Source organism: Bos indicus, chromosome 14 (genome assembly GCF_029378745.1).
Source record: "Bos indicus isolate NIAB-ARS_2022 breed Sahiwal x Tharparkar chromosome 14, NIAB-ARS_B.indTharparkar_mat_pri_1.0, whole genome shotgun sequence".
Lineage (NCBI taxonomy): Eukaryota > Metazoa > Chordata > Mammalia > Artiodactyla > Bovidae > Bos > Bos indicus.
The window spans coordinates 19,818,093-19,840,416 of NC_091773.1; the positions used below are offsets into that span (position 1 = coordinate 19,818,093).

Consider the following 22,324-nt stretch of genomic DNA (forward strand, 5'->3'; position numbering starts at 1 on the left):
CAAGTGTCAGGTGTCAAAGTGAACAAACACTCCTGTCATGAAGACTCACAAGTCCCCTTGAGTTGAGGGGACAGCGGAACAAACAGCTGCATCCAAGGACACAGGCGGCGGCCACTCACCTGTGCCTCATGACCTGAACGAAATCCTTGCTCTTCAGCTGCAGGTACAGGTCAGGGGTCTCCTCCACACGACACAGCACCACCTCCAGACACAGTGTCTTCATCACACCGTGGAACCTCGGCAGCAGGAAGAGCACGCTGTTCATGAACCTGGGCAGCGGGCAGGGCCAGTGAGCGGAGGGGCACTGACCCCCACCAGGACTGTCCCCGGCAGGCAGGTGCTGACAACGCCCCACGACCCTCTCCGCAGGCAGGGGCAGGCAGACGGACACAACCACCCACCCCGCGCATGACCCTCCCCAGCAGGCAGGCAGACGCCACCCCCACCTGTCAGCCAGAGGAGGGAAGTTCTTCGTGGCTCTGCTCAGGCACACGATGAACTTGTCCTCCAGTGTGTTCTGATGCCGCTTCAGCTGCTTCACCACCAGTTCATGCACAGACTCCTCTAGCATCTAGAAGACCAAGTTTCCTTTCAAATACACACAAGTGGGAACTCGGAGGAACTGAGAGGACTGAGGTGACCACCCAGAGCACCATCTCGAGGAGGCCGTGGGGGCCCTGACCACTGGGCACCACCAGAGGCTCGGCGGCAACGGGTTCAGGTGACCCAGGCCTCGGCCACACAGCGGGTGAAAGAATGATCAAGACTAAACTTCTTTCTGACACCAAAACTCTGCCAGCGAGTCATCTGAGCAGCTGAACAAAGACCAGGGACTGAACGCTGTTTAGGACGCATTTGAGGGACTTTCCTGGAGGTCCAGTGGTTGGGATGCCTTCCAATGCAGGGGGTGCAAGTTTAATCTCTGGTCGGGGAGCTAAGAACTCCCAAGCCTCAGAAGCAATATTGCAACAAATTCAATAGACTTTAAAAATGGTCCACATCAAAAAATCTTAAGGAAAAAAAGATGCATTTTATTATGTCAGTGTGCACGTATCTGGGCAAAGACTCACACAAACCAGGATTTCAGGGAGCTCCATCTGCAGGCAGCCTGCCCATCTCCCTATGCCCACCTTCCAGGCCTGGCCTCTCCTGACTGCTCCCCGAAACCCGTACCCCCAGGGAGCATCCACCCACAGAACAGGGGGCTCTGACCCCACGGGAGAAATGAGGAGCACGAGGGGCCCTTGGGACCAGAGACCATGGTCTGGAGCCGCGCTGGTCAGTGGTCAGAACACAAGTGACCCCCACTTCTGTGTCCCACACTGCTCCCCCATCTTCCAAGCTAAATCAGCCATTTTACACTCAGAAAAGAGCTATGTCAAACCAAAGGGGATATCATTTGTATTAAGTTGAGACTTAAGTCATGAGAGATTAACCTTTCGATCTGCTGTTGTGTGCTCCACCCGTGGTGATAACTGAGCACATTATGTGAATTGAAACCCACCACTCAAGGGCATTAGAATCATGTCATCACAACGTTATCCTGAATTTGAAACATGTTTTTATTTTATAAAAATAGCTGGCAATCCCTAAAATAAATTATAAGTTTGATTTTCTCAGGGGAGGGGGTTCCTATTTCCTCTCAGTTTAATTTTCCTCTAAATCCAAATAAAGGCCTAATTGGTGAAATAGGCCGGGCTCCAACATGTTGTGGGAGGACGGTTCTGCCCTAAGGATCCCCCAACTTCCCCAGCCTCTCCTCATCCTGTCTCGTTGTAGGAGGAGAGGGGACTGGAGACACGAATTTGGGAATCAGGAGCCTGAGGAGTTCTCAAGCCATGAGACTAGGTAACCGGCTAGGGGCCCACACTCCAAGTTGTGGGGGAGGCCGGCGGGATGACACCCCAGTGAGGGAGAGAGAGTGTCCTCTGAGCAGTGACAGAGGGCCAAGGACTGGTCCATTGTGGCATTCTAGACAGTGCACCTGCGTCTGGTCCTCACGGGTGACGGACTCTGCAGGCACCAGCACAGACCGTCCTGGACAGTCTGCACCCGCGTCCTGTCAGCGTGGGCGACAGGCTCTGCAGAGGCTGGCGTGAAGTCCCTGCAGTAACCCATGGGGGTCAGCCAAGTAGCAGCAAGTTATAACCTGTGATTTCCATACACGGGCCAATGCGGAGACCGTGCTTAGGGGTGCGGGAGGGGCAGAGCACACACCAGGCGCCCAAGTCAGAGGCTGCCCCTGCTTTTCAGCTGCACTATGCCAGAAACTGGAAGAGTGTTTACCCTCCCCCAAACAAAAGCAAGGCTCCATCAGGGCAGTTTCTCCAAAGTGCCCTGATGCCAGGTCAGAGGAATGAAAGCTGCTCCAATGCTTACATCCCAACTTTACAATAAGAAGCAGGTTAACAACCTTAACGCTTGCCAAGTTTCCAGGCATTAAAAAAACTGCCCACTCTAGCTCCTAGTACAGAGGACGCAGTACCGAGGCTGAGCCAACAGTGAAGAAGAGGCGTTCATGCCGTGTGTGCACACTCACCTTCTCTCTCCCACTGAGATACCGGAGAACAAGCCCCAGGACCTCCGCTGACGCTGCATACACCTCTTTATATCTGACAAAGGACATGTTACTGACCAGAGCTTCAAAGTACCTGCAAGAAACACAGAAAGCCAGTGAGCACAGGGCAACCCGTCCTGCTATCCGAAAGAAAGTGGAAGTTGCTCAGTCGTGTCCGACTCTGCGACCCCATAGACTATACAGTCCATAGAATTATGTAGGCCAGAATAGTGGAGTGGGTTGCCGTTTCCTCCTCCAGGGGATCTTCTCAACCCAGCGACTGAACCCAGGTCGCCCGCATTGCAGGGAGATTCTTTACCAGCTGAGCCACCAGCAAAGCTGCTGTCAGACAGAAGTGTATCACAACAGTCCTCCCCACCCACCCAGACGAATGACCCCTGGGCAGGCCCCGCCCACCCACACAGCTCCAGATATAGACACTGACAGTGGTGAAATCAGCAATGGCCTGACCTCTGACCCCTCTAAAGCTGTCTATACGACAGGAGGAGGACACACAGTCACACAGGGGTGGGGTGGGGGTGGGGGTGGGGGGCGGTGCACCCTGGCCTCATGACAGCAGGACTGGGGATCAGGAAAGCCACTTGTTCGAAAGTTAACCACTTCCCGCTGATGCTGTGCTGAGCTGCACATAGTCCATGGCACCAGGCGGCCAAAGCCCCTGGTGCCTGGGAGGCTGACCCAGGAGGACCAACTGGACAGTGAACACTTCCAGAGAGACAGTGAACTGGACCGAGTGACCGCCTCTGCAGGGATCCAGCCCCTCTCTGTGAAGTTTCGGGCTGTCCTGCTAAGGCCCGGCCACGTGGACCCTCCCCTACCCCAGGTGATGAGGAGCCGGTAGGCTGCACCTGCGGCAGAGCTGCAGCGCCCCCTCGTGGCCACACCCTGTGGTGAAGGGTCTCCAGACCTCAGGCTGCTTTCTGAAGCGGATGCTGAAAATGGCAGCTTAGAAAATAACAGAAATAGCTAACACCTTGTCTGCCAAAATTGCATGGAAAAAACCATACGGTCTCACTTTTCTCATTCACTCTACTAACATATTTCTTCTCCCAAATGATCTCTAAACCCAACTACTTAATTTAGGTGGAAATACTAATATGGGTTCTAGTCCTTAAATTTATCAAAATTAAACCATATTCCAGTCTCCAATCAGAATCAGGGACACTTTACCCAAAAAAGAAACAAAGCAAAAAAACATGACACTTACCGGACACTTTCCACGCCACACTTTGGGTCGTAGGGAGGCAAGTTGTTGGCCATTACAATACCCAATAACTGAATTCCTACAGAATTGTCTTTAGAATTAGGGTCTTTACTGGAAAACTTGTCAAATATTAACCTGAAATGTGAGTGTGAAGAAACAGTGTAAGTTGTCAGATGTAAGGAGCAGGAAGACAGACATAAGATCTTCCATAGCTGACTGTCAGGTAAGAAACCCCTTGCTTCCCATTACTTTGTTTACACCCGGTTACTCTGCCTCTGGGACACAGGGAGCTCTGCATCTCCCACAATCTAGTTATCTGCCCTAATTCTCCCTCGGTTGATGGTGAGAAAAGAAAGAAAAGTGCAGTTGCTCACTCATGTCTGACTCTTTGCAACCCCATGGACCAGCCTACCAGGCTCCTCTGTCCATGGAATTTTCTAGGCAAGAGTACTGGAGTGGGTTGCCATTTCCTTCTCTAGGGGATCTTCCCAACCCAGGGATTGAACCCAGGTCTCTTCCATTACAGGCAGATGCTTTACCATCTGAACCACCAGGGAAGCCCATGGTTGATAGAGAACCTTTGGGAAATGCTGGTTTGCCCCAGGCTATGCTGACAGGAATCAGCCCTGTGGGCAGAGCACATGCTGCAGGCCCAGAGAGAGGGAAGGCTACTTGAGGGCGGTGCAGTCCGATGCTTCTAGCGACAAATGCTGAGGGCTGATCATGAGTGACATCATGCCCTACCAACAGATTCCACTCCAGGAACCATCCTTCCTTCCAGCACTTCAAGTCCATTAGTATGCTAGTCGCTCAGTTGTATCTGACTCTGCAACCCCATGAACTGCAGCCCACCAGGCTCCTCTGTTCATGGGATTCTCCAGGCTAGAAGACTAGAGTGGAGTGGGTAACCATTCCCTTCTCGAGGGAATCTTCCTGACCTGGGGATTGAACCCAGGTCTCACGCATTGCAGGCAGAGCCACCAGGGAAGCCTTGAAGTCATTAAATCTCATGGTAATTAACCCTGCGCAATGTGTGACGAGTTAAAGGACACTGCAAATCCCATTAAACCAATACCTGTAAGGGACGGACAGACAATCCTTCCAGCACTCAACGAGGGTCTTTATGATTTCAAGGTTATGTCGAAACACAGCTCTTTTTTGATGAAAAACATGTTTCATTAGGAAATGGAGCAATCGATTCGCTAACACTTCATCTTTAGGGACCCCCTGAAAAATGCAGAGAAATTTCATGTAAATACGTAGCATTCCCTTCTGGGAAAACATTTCTTAACTCAGAAGTCTGTTTATAAAAGAAAACTGGCATTGTACTGAGGACTCTGGCTCCCATGATTGTTCAGACGACACATGACTGTAACACAAAGGTCTCCCCTGGAGGGTCTCCCCCAGAATCCTCAAGGGCAGCCCTGACACCAGGGTGGCTGTGCTCCTACAGGTCTGTACAGGGTCCTGCAGCCCCTGGGGGCCTCTGCTGAGACGTCCCTATGGGGTCCCTGAAGACATCTTCCCTGCTCTGACTGGGCACCCAGCCTTGCCCCGGCCTCCTTCCAAACCCAGGATTCCACCAACTGCTGGCGCCTTCCCACCCCTCAGTGGCGAAGTGACCCCAGGTCTGTGCCGGTCACCTGACCCACTGCCAAGACACTGCTCCATGGGGTACAAGGAACGGGGCAGGGACACCCTCCCTCTGCTTTCAGCCTCTTGCTCAAACTATTGCAATGAGTGGTGAAAGTTCATTATGGCCTTCAACCTGGCTGTTGCAGCTCTCCTAGCCCAGCTGAATGCCTGACACGGGAGTCAACCTCTTGCAGAGGTTCCTCAGTTAAACTCGGCTTGCTGTGAAATGGGATAGCCACATTCCAACACAAACACATGTGACAGCTCCATGGGCGCATATTCTGTTCAGTAAGCACATGCCAGGCCATCCTTCTAGGGGAACTCTGCACACCACTGGGGCCGACATCAGTAAGCAGATGGGAGAGCAGAGAGAGCTCCAGAGAGCCAGAGAGCTGGGGGACGCCACGGCCTGCATCAGGACAGTGCGGGCACTGAGCGTCACCATCACACTAGAGGTCACCAAGTCACACCAGGTCACCAGGAGCAGGGAGGCTGACAAGACGGATGCCAGAGACCATGACCTCAGCCTCACATTCAAGGTCTGCCAACATCTATTTTACATGTACTTTTAATAAAATATTTTTCCCTGGTGGCTCAGACAGTAAAGAATCTGCCTGCAATGCTAGGAGACCTGGATTCGATCCCTGGGTCAGGAAGATCCCCTGGAGAAAGGAATGGCTACCCATGCTAGTAATCTTGCCTACAGAAACGTACGGACAGAGGAGCCTGGTTGGATACTTCACATGTACTTTTAATAAACCAATTATCAGGGTCAGTCCTCCTAGCAAGCTAAAGCAGTAAGAAATCAGAACAAACATCCAACACCTTAAAAACAAAAGCAAAGCCAGAGGAATTATCAAAAGCAAAGCAAAGCAGACAGAAGTGAAGGAGTAGATTGGGGCCTTCTGCAGCAGCACAGATGGGCAGGATCTGGGCTGGAGACGCTGAGGACACTCGGGGTTGGGTCCCGGGTGCTGCGCGGGGAGAGGGCACCAGAGGCACAGCTGCTCTTACCACAGGGGTGGCTATTCCCGTCCACGAAAGGACCGTGGCCACGATCTCAACCACTAGATAGTGGATCCCGTCCCCACCGTTGTTCTCAGAGACCACCAGCTGCAGCAAGGGGCCCAGCCAGTGCCTCGCATGAGGCCGGAAGACCTAGGCGAGAGTTCAAAGGTCAGATGTCAGAACTGCTGAGTAACCAAGATGGGAGTTCAGGAACATCCTTCTGTATCACAACTCTCCCTAAATTCAAAACAGACATGAATGTCAACAACTATGCTGCTTGATTCAATTAGATTCTCAGTTCAAGTCTTCTTTGTGGGCCCTGAAACCACAGCTCAGTGGAGACGGATTCAAACTGATCTGCTCTTTGCATAGATCTGCTCCAACTATCGGAGAAGACAATGGCAACCCACCCCAGTACTCTTGCCTGGAAAATCCCATGGACAGAGGAGCCTGGTGGGCTGCAGTCCATGGGGTCGCTAAGAGTCAGGCACGACTGAGCGACTTCACTTTCACTTTTCACTTTCATGCATTGGAGAAGGAAATGGCTACCCACTCCAGTATGCTTGGCCTGGAGAACCCCAGGGACAGGGAGCCTGATGGGCTGCCGTCTATGGGGTCGCACAGAGTCGGACTGAAGTGACTTAGCAGCAGCAGCAGCTCCAACTATGCTTAGAGTAGTAACAACGTTCTACGCCAATCCCACCCTCCACACAGCATACAGCTGTAGGATCCTACTCTTACTGGATATAGAAGCAAGGGGAAGTGGAAAAGGAGGATATAGAAGTGAGGTGCATGTGGCGAATTTTTTCACACACCCAAGGTCTCTGAAATCCAGAGCACCTCGATGTACTAAATTCCACTGAATTTACTTCAGTAACTCAGACCGAGTGTAACCCAAGACTCTCGGCCTCCTTCCCCTCTGCCACCCTCTTCTTTCTCCAAATGTTTTCTCAGGGATTTCAAATCTATGCTCACAATTAAATCTGTGTTGTCTCAAATCTTTTTGATCAAGTACCCCAGAGGTAAATAATGTTTACACTTTCCATATATGTCTACTGGTTTGTTTATAAATTCTAAATATAAACTTCTTTACTGTATTATTAAACTATAAAAAAGGATAAAAGTTCAAACTTTAAAAAGAATTGTAATACAACTTCTATGTTTTTCTTCCATTAAGACAATGGGCCCTGAAGGTTCCTGAGCTCAGGACGTGTGCAATACTGCAGGCCCCTCATGCCACACGAGTGCACACAGCTCAGCAGCCCCCTTGTTGACCTAAACACTAGATGCCAGCTCCTCTCCTCCAGCCATCAAGCCAGCACTACAGGAACACAAGCTGGAAGTCACATGATCCCAAGTACTATGGCTGACCTGTGAACCCCAAGAGGACACTGAGGTCCAACTCACAGGACCTGTAAATGTGACCTGATTCAGAAACAGGGTCTTGGAAGGTTAAGAGTCATTAGCGGGGAACTTAACCAGTGACACTGTCTTTATCTGATAAAAGGATTAAAAGGGAAATTTTTACACGTGAGATAGATGCCGAGAGAAGACCGTCCACAGGCCAAGAAACAGCCAAGGTGCACAGCAGCTGGTCATGCATCATCGGGGCCAAGTGGCTGACATCCAAGTCTCGGGATTCCAGCTCCAGAACCAAAAGGGTCATTTCTGCTGTCTGAGCCACAGGAGCTAGAAGTCAAGTATGACTCTGAGGAAGGGCCCTCACTACTTGATGGCCTTAAGGCCTCACGAGTTGCTGCCCAGAGGCCCCCTCTTGACACTTGCTCCTCCTGAGCTGCATGTGAATCCCTTGCCCCTCCCAGGTCAGCCTAGGATCACTCATAAACCCGTCTGAGTGCCCCTCCTGACAGGGCCACGTGTGACGGACAGATAAACAGAGCCATGAAGCAAACACGTTGGCTACTCTTCACACAGTTACCAGGAATCTCTTCACCACGTTCTCTGTCACTCTAAACCAAGAAGGCTAGCAGCTGTAAGAAACCTGCCGACCCACATACTTCATAACAAAGGCCACTTCTAACTCAGAAGTTAATTTACGTGTTTTACAAGAAAATGAAAGAAAAATGATGCTGAATAAGTAATCCAGGCTGGCTAATTTATTCAGAGAATAAAGCCATGCTGTGACCCTTAACGTCTTCCTTTATTATGGGTTTTTTAAAAGTAGATTCATATGCGCTTTTGTGCTTAGTCGCTAAGTCATGTACAACTCTTTGAGGCCCCATGGACTGTAGCCCACCAGGCTCCTCTGTTCATGGGATTTCCTAGGCAGGAATATTGGAGTGGGCTGCCATTTCCTTCTCTAAGGAGATGCATGTAATTGAAAAGAGTTTTTAAAGAAATAAATAACTTACTTCTTCTGTATTAACAACCAGCTTGGCTAAGAAAAGACGGATATTTAATGACACTGATGGATTTCCCAGTTTGTCATGAAGAAATTTCATCCAAGGAGGAAGATTTCTTGGCACTGAACCCTGAAATAACACACTCAATATTACTTAGTGAGAAAGTGGCATTATGACACAACAGTGACAAAGCAGGACATGAGTGACAAGACATCACGAGTGTTAGAGATGGAATTCAGCTTAGTCTTCGATGTCAAATGTTCGTTCAACAGGACGTGGTGAATGAGACCAAAAAGAGCAGAGAGACCTCCTCTCCAGGCAGCGCAGCCTCAAGTCTTTGCATGTGCTGGACCAGGGCCACCAGGGGGGCCATGCACTCATGCTGGCTGAGCTCATCCACGTCCAGGTCCAGCACGTCGCCTGGGCCGTCAGGGTCCTGACGCTCCTGGGGAGAGAGAGTCGGGGTTGAGCACCCGACTGCCTGCTCCGCCACACAGTGCACACAGTCTGACCTCACATCTTCCTCATGTTCTCAGGAAGTGTCCCCTCCCCCCGTCTGCCCAGCTCTCTCTGGGGCCACACCGAAGTCAGGGCATCACTGAAGAGCTGCTGCTCTCTACACACACATCTCTTCAGACGTGTCCTGGTGGCCCCAGAACACTCCACGTCGAGAGCAACAGTCCCCACGAGTCTCAGCTGCCACTTTATGTAGAAAGTAGAGCGACTGAACGATAATCACAGGGTACATGGTTTCCTATCGTGTTGTCAGTACTTTGAAAAGTACTGAGGACTTCTGTGAACTTAATCTGCCTGAAAATTTTAATCAGTAATAGAATTTTTAAAATTCCTGATCCTTTTTAAGAAAGAAAGAGCAGGGATAATCATTTTACACACGGGATGCTGAACTGAGGTGTCACACACACGGGGAGGAGTAACTGATGTGGGCGTGTCCCAGCACAGACCACTTCCAGGAAACCCCGAGAGGACATATTGGACAAGTGAAGGTCCCAGCCTGCCCCTGCTGCCAGACACGCTTTCCCTGGAGGCCCGCCCTCCAAGGGGGAGGCTCTGCTTGGGCCAGGAGCACTGATGGCAGACACACAGTTCTGACATCAACTCTGAGCCCGGGAGGAGCCGGGAATGTGACCATCCCCCTACTGCCTCCTCCCTGTGCTGGCAGCGTTAGACCCTGAGCCTGGACTAGAGGCTCGGGCCCCTCTATCCTGAGGCGCCCCTTCCTTCCCAACACCAACAACACTCTTTAATCACCCGTCTCCGGAAATGACCAGCACTGGACTGAGGGTCTTGGGACCCATACGAGTAGCTCTGGACTCCAGTTGAAAAATCGAACTGACTCATTTCCTCGCTCAGGCTGCTGTCTGCCAGATACGATAGTGAAGACATGTATTGGGGGCCACCTGAAGGAAAAAGAGGATGAGCTACCATCACTCAAGTCAGTAAGACACGTGTGTCTCGAAGCTCAAGTGACTCCTGCATTTAGGATACTTTCATTAAATCCGTACTCCTCACCCACCATCCAGGTGATCTGGAATCCCTGAGCAGTTACTCTTTAGCAAAAACAAAGACATTAAGTCAAACTAGATCCAGTTTTTGGACGTGATGCTAACAGAACTTCTTGAATTTAAAATTTTGATGATGCACATTCTGCTCACAAACCCTAACATAAATGTGGCTAGAGGTATTACTGATAAATAACTAATCCAAAGTATGTAAGGTTACAAAACTGGTCCAAATTTTACCCTTGAATCAGAGGAGGGGAAAGCCATGAAGAAAAATTAAGCCAAAAATTGAAACCAGGACCACGTGGAAGGACAGAGGGTTGATTCTAAATAGAGAGGCTAGGGACGTCCCTGGGGGTGCAGTGGTTAAGAGTCTGCGTTCCAAGGCAGGGGACTCGCATTCAATTCTTAGTTACGAAACAGATTCCACGTGCCACGGAGCAACCAAGCCTGAGCGTCACAACCAAGGCTTGATGCAGGCATGTAAGTAGTGAATACAGAGGCTAGGAGAGCTCTCTTCAGAGACTGGCGTTACACAAAGGATCGCGGGCCACGCTGACCTCGAGGACCAAGACCCCCTTCAGGGACACTGCAGCAAACGTGGGGAGACGAGTCTAAGTAACACACAAACAGAATCCAAAAGCAAACAGCTCACCAATCTTGCTTAAGAAAGTGAACCAGATCTGAACTCCTCTGGCTACCCTGAGATGCTTCTGTGCTGCTTTAACTAACTGCATTTCTTTCAAAGTACAATTCTATTTACCACTTGAAAATAAAAATTTCTAAATCCAATTCAAAGTTGAGGTATTTAAAATACTATCTATATACTAGAATCTTCCTCATCATTTTGAAAATGTCCTACCTGAATCTTCATTTGCCGCCTCCCTGGCTTCTCTCCTAATTTCAATGTACTTTTTCTTTCTTTCCATAGGAACCTATTAGGCAAAAACAGACAATTTAAAACTTTTTAGACTCAGGGTCACATATTTTCTATTTTTACAGCAATCTGACAAAAATCACTGTTACTCATTTTAAGCAAAACTAACACCCACAGAGACAGACCCCAAGAGCCCGGGAGCTGGTGTTCCTTTGGCTCTGGGACTCAGCGGGTGGTGCTCCTCCAGCCTCAGGCCTGGTCAGGAGCTTCAGGCCCTCAACTGCACAGCTGCAACAGACCACAGAGCTCCCAGCTGCTCCCAGACACTCACAGGTAACACACAGGGTATTTGAGTGCCCCAAAGACTAGTGTGATTATGTGATGTCTTAGTTCTTGAACATAGGCCTAGAAAACAGTCCTAGCTTTATTCCAAAAGGGCACAGGGCACAAGGGCAGGAGCAACCACTTACCTGAACTTTGAGCCACCGAGCCACACTAGGACAGGGCGGAGGTCAGTGGCGCGGGACAGAATGCCAGCCTCCCCTCACACTTGCTCTGCCCGTCCACCACCCTGGGCTGTGAAAGGCTGCAGCACCCCCAGCACCCGCTGAGCTCAGTTCTGGTCACAGTGTCCTCCCCATCACCCTACTCCTGTTCCCGGCGCCCAGGACTGGGTGAGCCTCCACCAGGGCCCAACACTGCACGGGGCAGACCTCAACTCACTGACCACAGGAGCTTACTCAGGAGACCACTAGGGGGATGTGTGCTAACAGCTCCTTTTACTGGCATTTTCTCTCCTTTACAAGTTAAGGGGAAACATGAGTCAGGGCCAATCTTTTACAGCTGCCTGAGATTATACCTGAGGTTGAACTGTAAGAAACCGCCTGTGTTTACAGTTCACAGCGGACTTGAGTAGAGGGCATTTAGTGTTTAGCACCATGTACCTTTTTCCCTTCAAGCCTTGGTAAGTGTTTTTACTTTGGAAACACCATGACCAGCCTCACTTACCTCCACTTCTATGGGAAACGTGTAGCAGCGCTTCAGGTCTATCAGATTTTCAAAAATGAGCAAGTTCTGTAAATGCAAAGAGTCCTGTGACGATGCCCCAGCAGCAGAGAGACCTGGTGCTCATGTCACTGCAGCACCTGCCGTCCGCATCCGCACCCAGCTCCGGGAGACCCCCCCACCCCTCCCCACCCTGCCCTGTGGGACCCAGCAGCAACCCCAACCCCACCCCGCGGGACCCAGGCAGCACAGCCAGCGGTCTGGAGGGGCCTACCTTCTCTGGTTTCTCACTGAACAGGAAGCCCTGGTAAAACCTGAGCTCCGTGAAGACGCAGCGGACGAGAGCAATGGCACAGGTGTAGGCAGCACAGTGGTACAGCCGCCGGCGCTCCAGCAGCTGGGCCTCCCCAGCCATGTTCTCCGAGAAGGCATCGTGGCACAGCCTGTGGGCGACCGGGTGGCGGTCAGTCCCTCCAGGGGCGACCGGCTCCAGTCCACAGCACGGGACCTGCTCTGCACACCCGCGCCCACACCTAGGCTGTACTGCACAGGAAGCTGGGGTGGGGGGCCCAGCCTGAGGAGGAGGGGGTGCTCCAAGATGCCGGGTCTGAAATGACAGTCCAAGGTCTGTGCGAGGGCATGGAAGGTGGGTGGCAGCGGTGACAGAGGTGCCCAGCACACCCAGGAGCCTGGTCTTGGCCCTGCCCACAGCGGCCAGCCCCTGTGAGCACACTGCCATCAGAACACAGCTGCCCCTCCGTCTACGCTGCTCCCAGCTGCTCCGCACAGCCTGCAGTTGGAAGGGATCACCGGCCAGCCCTTGACGGGAGAAGTGTACCAGCCCCAGCCAGGGGACCACATCCCCTACCCTGCCAGGCCCCCTCCAGTTACAGGAAACCCCCAGCCATGGGACCCCCCAGCTATGGGACGGGGTCCCTCTGCAGAGTTGCAGGCCGAGGAGCAATCGATCAGGTTCCGGTAATACACGGATGGTAGCTGTGACCACAGGGCAGCGAGACTTGTCACCAGGAGGCCTATGCAGCTCCACCTGGCAAGCCCAACATTTCCCTGCCACTAGCTCCAGGAGACTAGCAACACAAACCCACCAGCCCTGGGGGCTGTGCTCAGAGGTTGGATTCAGAAGGAAAAACATGGCCCTCAAGACCTTCATCGATGCCAATGCCTGGGGGTGACATCACCCCCAAGGCGCACACATAAAGAGGCTTCACAGGGGTGGAGGGGACTCTGCAGAGCGAGACCCTACACATCTGTGTTCAGCACTAAGACAGGAGCTGCACAGAAAGCTGGCTTCAGAGATGACACGTCTGACTATTCTGTGCCTTACAGAACCACTGCTTAGAAATGCTAAACACTCCTTCAGTTTCAAATGAGAGAGAAATAAAATACACTCAATCCTGCCTTCCTGTAAATCATACACTGAAAACATACTGAGCTGTTGAGGGAGAAAAAATGGTAGAAAAACAGTAAGGGAAAAAGCTGTACTCTTTATGGATGATGTGTATTGGATAAAACATGCTGCTCAATGACATGTTGAATTAACTCCATCCAAGTACTCTGTAGGGGCTTCCCTGGTGGCTCAGTGGGAAAGAATCTGCCTGCCATGCCATGCAGGAGACCTAAGTTTGATCCCTGGGTTGGGAAGATCCCCTGGAGAAAGAAACAGCACTCCACTCCAGTGTTCCTGCCTGGAGAATCCCACGGACAGAGGCACCACCACCACCACATAGTCTGTACACAGGAAAACTACTAAGATTCAGTGTTTAGGCATGTATTCATATTATATACATAAGTAAAAATACATGCACCAAAAAAATTAACTACAATCTAAAGTTAAGGAAAACCTTACTTAATCAATGTCTTTGTAAGTTCATTTCCTTCTGTGACGCTCGAGCCGTGGAACACCTGGTTAATTTTAGATTCCTTGGAGTGGACATCATCTTTTGGAAGACGAGAGTACATCACCTCTAGCATCTTGTAATATCCCATCTTCTTGGTGATTTGAGTGTCAAAGGCAGATTCATTCAGCTAAAAACATATAAAAAATGATTATCTTTGGTCCTATCAAACATGGAAAATATTTTATTGAATAAATCAACTTTAATACTCAATGTTTCCTGGTGGCCCAGACAGTAAAGAATCTGCCTGTGATGCAGGAGACCCAGGTTCAATCCCTGGGTCGGGAATCTTCCCTGCAGAAGGCAATGGCAACCCACTCTAGTATTCTTGCCTGGAGAATTCCATAGACAGAGGAGACTGGCGGGCTACACAGTCTGTGGGGTCACAAAGAGTCGGACAGGACTGAGTGAATTGCTGTCTGTCAATACTCAATGCCCTTTAAATTGAAAATAATTTTAACAAAGATGTTAAACCACTTCAGTAAGAAACAGCCCAGGGGCTAAAACATGAACGTAAGTACTGATGTGTGGCAGCAAATACTTCAGCTCAGTGAAACTCATTTTGGACTTCTGGCCTCCAAAACAACAACAGACTTCTGTGGGGCCACCGAGCTTACAGTAATTTATTACAGGGGGTTAAGGAAACTAATATATATTTGGGTACCAAGAGTGGGGGGGCTACTTCAAAATGAAAAAAATACATAAGTGGCTTTGGAATTGAACAGGGAAGAGAGGAGGAAAAAAATTTCACCATACATGACAGAAAATGTCTATATTGCCTTGTAGAGACTGTTGTTAGAAATGTCAACATTGAAGGCACTGATGGTGAGCGCTCAGAAGGAAGTGGAGGGCAAGGAGTGGCAGCAAAAGCAATGAATGCTGTCTCGGAATGGCATTGTCACAAACCTATTTTTGGTAGAAATACGGACGTTAAAAGTAATTGGTGGTGAGGTCTCAGAATGAAGTAGGTAACAGTTTTTAGAAACTGGAGGAAAGAGGATCCATGCCCTATGGTGGGAGAAAGCTTAGCTGAAGAATGTTCAGAGGTTGTGCAGGAAGCAGAGAATGTAGGCTGTGCCCTTGAATATGGAGCTGAAAGGATTTCTAAGTAAATTTGTTGGAGATAAGCCTGGCTTCTTCTTTGCTGCTCATAATAAAATGTGGGTATGAGAAATTAGACAGAACTATTAAACAAAAAGAACCAGAACTTGATGATGTGGGAAATTCTCAGCCCATCCAGCTTGTAGAAGACGCTGCCACGAGGAGATCCATGGTGAGGGAAGTCGATTGGAGAAGACCACAGGGGCAGCCAGGGAAAGAAGCCTGTGCTCACTGCTGCCTCAGCCTGCACTCCCCCCAACCCCCGTAAGACCCAGGACCAGGGAGGGGCCGTGGCAGGAATCTCCAAGATGGGCAGGAGACAGACAGAAAGTTTCTGAGAAGCTCAGACCAGTTTGAACTGAAAGGGAAGGAGACAAGATGAAATTTAAAAAAAGGATGCTATATTCCCCAAATGCTACAGGCAAGAAACAGACAAAACTGCTCAGCTGAAAACAAATGCTAACCTTCAAGGAAAAAGGAGATGACTCCAAGGACAGAGTCTTTGGCCCAGAGCATAAACATCAGGCCACAGAGCACTATTCTCAGGTCTTGAAGCCTAATGGATCTGCCCGGCTGAATTTTCAAACTGCTTTGGAGAACAAACTCCTTCCTTCCATTGTCTCCTGTTTGGAATAGGAATGTCTATAATGATCATCCTATGCCTGTCCCACCACTGTATTTTGGAAGCAAATAACGTGTTTTCTAGCTTCACAGGTCCACAAATGGAGAGGATGTGGGCTCAGAATGCACCATTCTGAGAAGCCCACCCATACCGATTTAGATGATGAGGTCTGGGACTTGGTGCTAACAATTTTTAGGTGAGCTTTTGGACACAGAAGTTGATGTTGTAATGGGTTTAGACCTGGAATGAGGTAACTGTATTTTGCAAGTAGAAACACTTGGCACAGGTGGGCTGTGAGGCTGAATTAAAGACCTGAAAGGACACCCACACTCCAATCCTGGAACCTGGGTCTGTCACCTTGCATGAGAGAAGGGACGAGACAGATGAAATGAAACAAAGAATTCTGAGATTATCCAAGAGGGTCCTAAACGCACTCCTGTTTACAGGAGAGAGGCAGAGAGAGACAGTACACAGAACTGAGGAGGCCAGAAGCAACTCAAGTGTTCACTGACAGTGGAATGGATAAAGAGGTGGTATATACATCAACATGAGAGAATATTACTTAGCCATAAAAAAGAATGAAATAATGCCATTTGCAGCAACATGGACGGACCTACAGATTATCATACTAAGAGAAGTAAGTCACACAAAGACAAATATCATATGGTATCATTTATAAGTGGAATCTAAACTATGAGACAGTCAACTTAGAAAACAGAAATAGATTCAAAGACAGAGAACAGACTTCTGGTTACTAAAGGGTGAGGAGGGGAAGCAGATAAATTAGGAGTCTAGAATTAACATACACGTAACTATACATAAAACAGACAAAGACCCATTGTATAGCACAGGAACTATACTCAGTGTCTTGTAATAACCTCTAATGGGAAAGAATCAAGTAAAAAATAGACACACATATATGTATTGCTGCTGCTACTGCTGCTGCTAAGTCACTTCAGTCGTGTCTGACTCTGTGCAACCCCATAGACGGCAGCCCACCAGGCTTCCCCATCCCTGGGATTCTCCAGGCAAGAACACTGGAGTGGGCTGCCATTTCCTTCTCCAATGCATGAAAGTGAAAAGAGAAAGTGAAGTCGCTAGCGACCCCATGGACTGCAGCCTACCAGGCTCCTCCATCCATGGGATTTTCTAGGCAAAAGTACTGGAGTGGGGTGCCATTGCCTTCTCCGATATATGTATTAGGTTGGTGCAAAAGTAATTGGGGTTTTGTACTGTTGAACTCTGCTGTTTGATATTGGAATACATTCTTAATTTGGTTATGTTATATATCATTACATCATTTTAATGCACATTTCTCACTAAGATTTTTGCTAATGACTTATAGCTGTGTAATGATATGGTCTGTAATGTAATGTAATGATATGTGTAATGATAGACTATGGAAATGAAGCTAGACAAAAAGCAAATTTGAGCGATTTTTCTTATTCAAGTTCAAAATGAGTCATAAAGCAGAGGAGACAACTTACAACATCAACAACGCATTTGGCCCAGAAACTGCTAATGAATGTACAGTGCGGTGGTGGTTCAAGAAGTTTTGCAAAGGAGATGAGAGCCTTGCAGATAAGGAGTGAAGTACCCAGACTTCGGATGTTGACAACGACCAATTGAGAGCCATCACTGAAGCTGATCCTCTTAAAACTAGAAGAGAAGTTGTCAAAGAACTCATTGTCAACCACTCTATGGTTGTTCAGTATGTGAAGCAAACTGGAAAGGTGAAAAAGCTTGGTTGTTTTGAAGAGTCATCTTCTCTTATTCTATGCGACAACAGTGAATGACTGTAATGGTTCCTACTTTGATTAATAAAGATGTGTTTGAGCCTAGTTATAATGTTTTAAAATTCACAGCCCAAAACTACAATTACGTTTGCACCAACTTAATATAACACACACTTTGCTGTATACCTGAAATGAACACAACATTGTAAATCAACTATATATCAATTTAAAAAAAGAAAAATAGTGGATTTTTTTAAAAAAGAAGAAGAGGAAGAGGAGAAGGGGGGGGTCAAGTGACCAAGACTCGGAGGGAGGAGCACCGGGGCCATGAGCCGAGGGAGGAGCACCGGGGCCATGAGTGAGGGATGCTGGGCCCAGGGGCTGGTGGAGAGAAATGTGTTCTCCTTGGAGCCTCCAGAGCAAGTACAGCCCCAGGAAGCAGATTTCTGACTTCTGATCTCAGAACCATGAGACAGAAAGCCCTGTGGGTCTAAGCCACAGTCCCAGTCATTTGTTACAGACGTCTCCGGAGACTAATGCAGACGCCATGTGCCCAAAGGCTGAGATCAGAGCACGGAGGGGACGCTTCTTGAGTTGCTGACACCCTGGCTGAATACACGGCAGTTTCTAGTGACCCTGACCAAGGAGGGCTGTCGTCTCTTACTAACATCCAACTTAGTAACAGACTTTGATACCTTTGTAAACCTGGACTTCAACACATCGATAGCCTCCACCACAGTTCTGCTGAAGAAGTCCCTCAGAGCCCCCAGACCACAGTGCCGCAGCAGAGTGAGAAGGGCCCGGCCCACTACCGCCTGGCGGGTGGCACTGGGAAGCAGATCGTCCCTGCTGAACTTCCGGTACACGCTTTCCAGAAGGCCCAACTGCGTGGCACATGAACTCCTAAGAACAAAGGAAAATTACATGCACATGCCGGCTTTAAACGAATACTCCACGAGGGCCCACTATGCTACAAGTAAATGCTAATGATTATGAATTAGAAAACCAATGATTATGTATATAAAACCATGAAATACAAGAAGAATATGCACATAAGCCATGTGATCTTACTCATCCCCAGAAACCTTCATGCCTTTTTAGGCCTAGGAAAAAGGATATTTTCATTTATTTTCAAGTTTGGTCCGGTTCAGAGGACACCTGCAAGGCTTCGAAGAGCCCCAGGCTGAACTCCAGCATGTGTCCCGGACCCTGAAACTCATGAACCAAGGACCCACCATTGTACTTTCCAGGTAGAGACTCAGCCATCGGGGAAACACGGTCTATGAATGATTGCCTACACAATTCAGTCTATGAATCTTGAAGTTAAAGGATAGACTGTTTCCCTGCCTATAAAAATAAGAGGTTACAAAAAAAAAATAAGAGGTTATGACTGAATGGCCATTAAAATCTTTCCCAGTTCTAAAATCTTGATGTTCACAAGTTAGATATGAGAAAAAATACTGAATTTGAGGGTAATTCAGTCACAAAAAATTGAGGTTTCAGGACACGATTGGACCTACAAGAGCTCTGCAATGTGAGTCCAGACTCTGTCCCAGACCTAAATTCTCCAGGACCATCCTGCTAAAGGAAGAAGGAGGAAAGGGAAAAGAGCAAGAATGGCCACCACACAGTTTACTGAAAAGTCAGTGCAGATGAGCATTCACTATGAACACGTGTTCCACGTCACTCATAACAGAAGAAACACATTAGAGTGACACTGAGACATTCTTTCTCACCTGTTATCACCGGAAAAAATCCACGTTTGTCAGTATACTCCATTGACAAGACTGTGATGAAATACACACTTACACACATTGCCGAAAGGAATACAAATAACACATCCCCCAGAGGGGATGTGATGCTTTCTAGCACAATTAAAGATGCGTTTACCTTTGCTCTCACACTTAGGGATCCACTGCAAAGCTGCACTGGCAACACACAACAGGCCAGGCCCAGGGCGAGTCACTGGGCTACGGCTCCTCTGGTCGCTGAGCCATTACTCTAGTCACTGAGCCACTACTCTAGTCACTGAGCCATTACTCTAGTCACTGAGCCATTACTCTAGTCACTGAGCTATTACTCTAGTCACTGAGCTATTTAGTCACTGAGCCATTACTCTAGTCACTGAGCTATTACTCTAGTCACTGAGATATTTAGTCACTGTGCCATTACTCTAGTCACTGAGCTACTACTCTAGTCACTGAGCTATTACTCTAGTCACTGTGCCATTACTCTAGTCACTGAGCTACTACTCTAGTCACTGAGCTATTGCTCCTCTGGTCGTTGCACTATTACTCCTCTGGTCACTGAGCTATTACTCCTCTGGTCACTGTGCTATTACTCTAGTCACTGAGCTATTTATAGTCACTGTGCCATTACTCTAGTCACTGAGCTACTACTCTAGTCACTGAGCTATTGCTCCTCTGGTTGTTGCACTATTACTCCTCTGGTCACTGCGCTATTACTCTAGTCATTGAGCTATTTATAGTCACTGAGCTATTGCTCTAGTCACTGAGCTATTGCTCCTCTGGTCGTTGCACTATTACTCCTCTGGTCACTGTGCTATTACTCTAGTCATTGAGCTATTACTCCAGTCACTGAGCTATTGCTCTAGTCATTGAGCTATTACTCTAGTCACTGAGCTATTTATAGTCACTGAGCTATTGCTCTAGTCACTGGGCTATTACTCCTCTGGTCACTGTGCTATTACTCCTCTAGTCACTGAGCTATTACTCCAGTCACTGTGCTATTACTCTAGTCATTGAGCTATTACTCTAGTCACTGAGCTATTTATAGTCACTGAGCTATTGCTCTAGTCACTGGGCTATTACTCCTCTGGTCACTGTGCTATTACTCCTCTAGTCACTGAGCTATTACTCCAGTCACTGTGCTATTACTCTAGTCATTGAGCTATTACTCTAGTCACTGAGCTATTTATAGTCACTGTGCCATTACTCTAGTCACTGAGCCATTACTCTAGTCACTGAGCTACTCCTCTAGTCACTGAGCTATTACTCCAGTCACTGAGCTATTGCTCTAGTCACTGAGCTACTACTCTAGTCATTGAGCTATTGCTCCTCTGGTCGTTGCACTATTACTCCTCTGGTCACTGGGCTATTACTCCTCTGGTCACTGGGCTATTACTCCTCTGGTCACTGGGCTATTACTGCTCTGGTCACTGGGCTATTACTCCTCTGGTCACTGGGCTATTACTCCTCTGGTCACTGGGCTATTTCTCCTCTAGTCACTGAGCTATTACTCCAGTCACTGGCTATTCCCCTACTCACTGAGCTATTTAGTTACTGTGCCATTACTCTAGTCACTGAGCCATTACTCTAGTCACTGAGCCATTACTCTAGTCACTGAGCTACTACTTTCAACAGCAAAAGGCTGACACAGAGCCCAGCAGCAGGGACTGTGTCCACACACTGCAACACTTCCACACAGTGAATAATTACACAATTGCTTTTTTTAAAAAAAGGAAAGCAGAGATCTCTATAGCTGATTTGGAGTGTCTGTAGAATATAATAAGTAGAAAAAAAGGTAAAGGAGCATAAGATGACAGAAGAGGGACCAAGATGGAAGGAGGTTCCGGAACACAGCACATTACTTACTTTCAACGTGTTCAATGCATGTATGTATTTCACACGTTCAAAAACAAAATTAAATTAAAAAGAAAATAACTTCTAAGATCTGAAAATTAATTAAAGTGTACCTAATGAAGTGGTGTAATAACCACACACTGAAAAACACTCAAGTGAACATAAAGTGTGACTATATCCTCAGAGAATACACTCTAAGTAAATTATAAATAAAATTTTAAATGTTAACTTCATCCAGCTATGATTATTCTTAGTTATTTTTGAAGATACTTTCTGTGTATTATAGGATAAAACAATTAGTAACATGGAATGTTATTTAAATCAATACTCAACAGAAAAAATAAAGATCTACAATGTAAAGGAAAAAATAATAAAAGAAGTTAAACAATAAAGAACTCATAATGTTAAGATTGAAAGAGAAAGATCAGAGTATTTTTCTTTTCCTTAACAAACTCTTCCTTAGTTGTGTGAACTGAAAGTAACACTGCAACCCAGCAGCACCAAGTTCACCTCGGACCCAGACTGTGGTCTCTAAACACCATTTCACGGACCCTCTGGAGAAATGGTGTGATTCAGGAGCCTGAGACAATTTGCAGAGCCAGAGAGCATCTGAAAGACAATCGGACACCAGTGGAGAGCTGCCCAAGCACTGAGGAACTAGCTACCAGGGACCCACTGGCCACAGATGGGACAGCAGGAACATCAGAAAGAAAAGTGATGGCAATGGACTGACATTTACCTCTGTTTTGTCTTAAAAAGCTCTAAAAATGAAAAAAATTACATAGAGACAATTGTAGCATTGGAGTAAGTTTTAAAACTGGGGTGTGAAAAATCCTCCAATTTTATCCCTCTTTTTCAAAATTATTTTGGCTGTTAAGGGGTATTTTGCACTTCCATAAAATATTAGAAACCCCTAGACAATTCCTATATACAAAAAAATAAGACTTGTTGGAATTCTGATATGGACTGCACGAAAGCTACCAATGCAGATAGAAATAACCATGCTAACAATATTGTATCTTGTAATTCATGCACATGGAATATCACTCCACTTATTTAGATCTTTCATTTTTTAATTTCCTTAACCAATAGATTGTACTTTTTGGTGTACTAGTCTTGAACTTCTTTTGTTAGATTTATTCCCACCTGTTTTATTC

General features: G+C 47.8%; 1 protein-coding gene across 1 annotated transcript in view; it reads right to left on the reverse strand.

Moving 5' to 3' along the window:
• PRKDC (protein kinase, DNA-activated, catalytic subunit) overlaps window positions 1-22,324 on the reverse strand; it is a 126,611-nt gene that overhangs the window by 48,084 nt on the left and 56,203 nt on the right. Inside the window, exons 41-54 of the mRNA XM_019973745.2 lie at window positions 18,261-18,468; window positions 14,058-14,236; window positions 12,465-12,633; window positions 12,194-12,259; window positions 11,171-11,243; window positions 10,058-10,206; window positions 9,096-9,233; window positions 8,798-8,917; window positions 6,432-6,575; window positions 4,858-5,009; window positions 3,786-3,917; window positions 2,540-2,651; window positions 447-571; window positions 120-269 (exon numbers count right to left, since the gene is read on the reverse strand). Coding sequence (XP_019829304.2) covers window positions 120-269; window positions 447-571; window positions 2,540-2,651; window positions 3,786-3,917; window positions 4,858-5,009; window positions 6,432-6,575; window positions 8,798-8,917; window positions 9,096-9,233; window positions 10,058-10,206; window positions 11,171-11,243; window positions 12,194-12,259; window positions 12,465-12,633; window positions 14,058-14,236; window positions 18,261-18,468 — 1,917 coding nt within the window. The remainder of the gene's footprint in view (window positions 1-119; window positions 270-446; window positions 572-2,539; window positions 2,652-3,785; window positions 3,918-4,857; window positions 5,010-6,431; window positions 6,576-8,797; window positions 8,918-9,095; window positions 9,234-10,057; window positions 10,207-11,170; window positions 11,244-12,193; window positions 12,260-12,464; window positions 12,634-14,057; window positions 14,237-18,260; window positions 18,469-22,324) is intronic.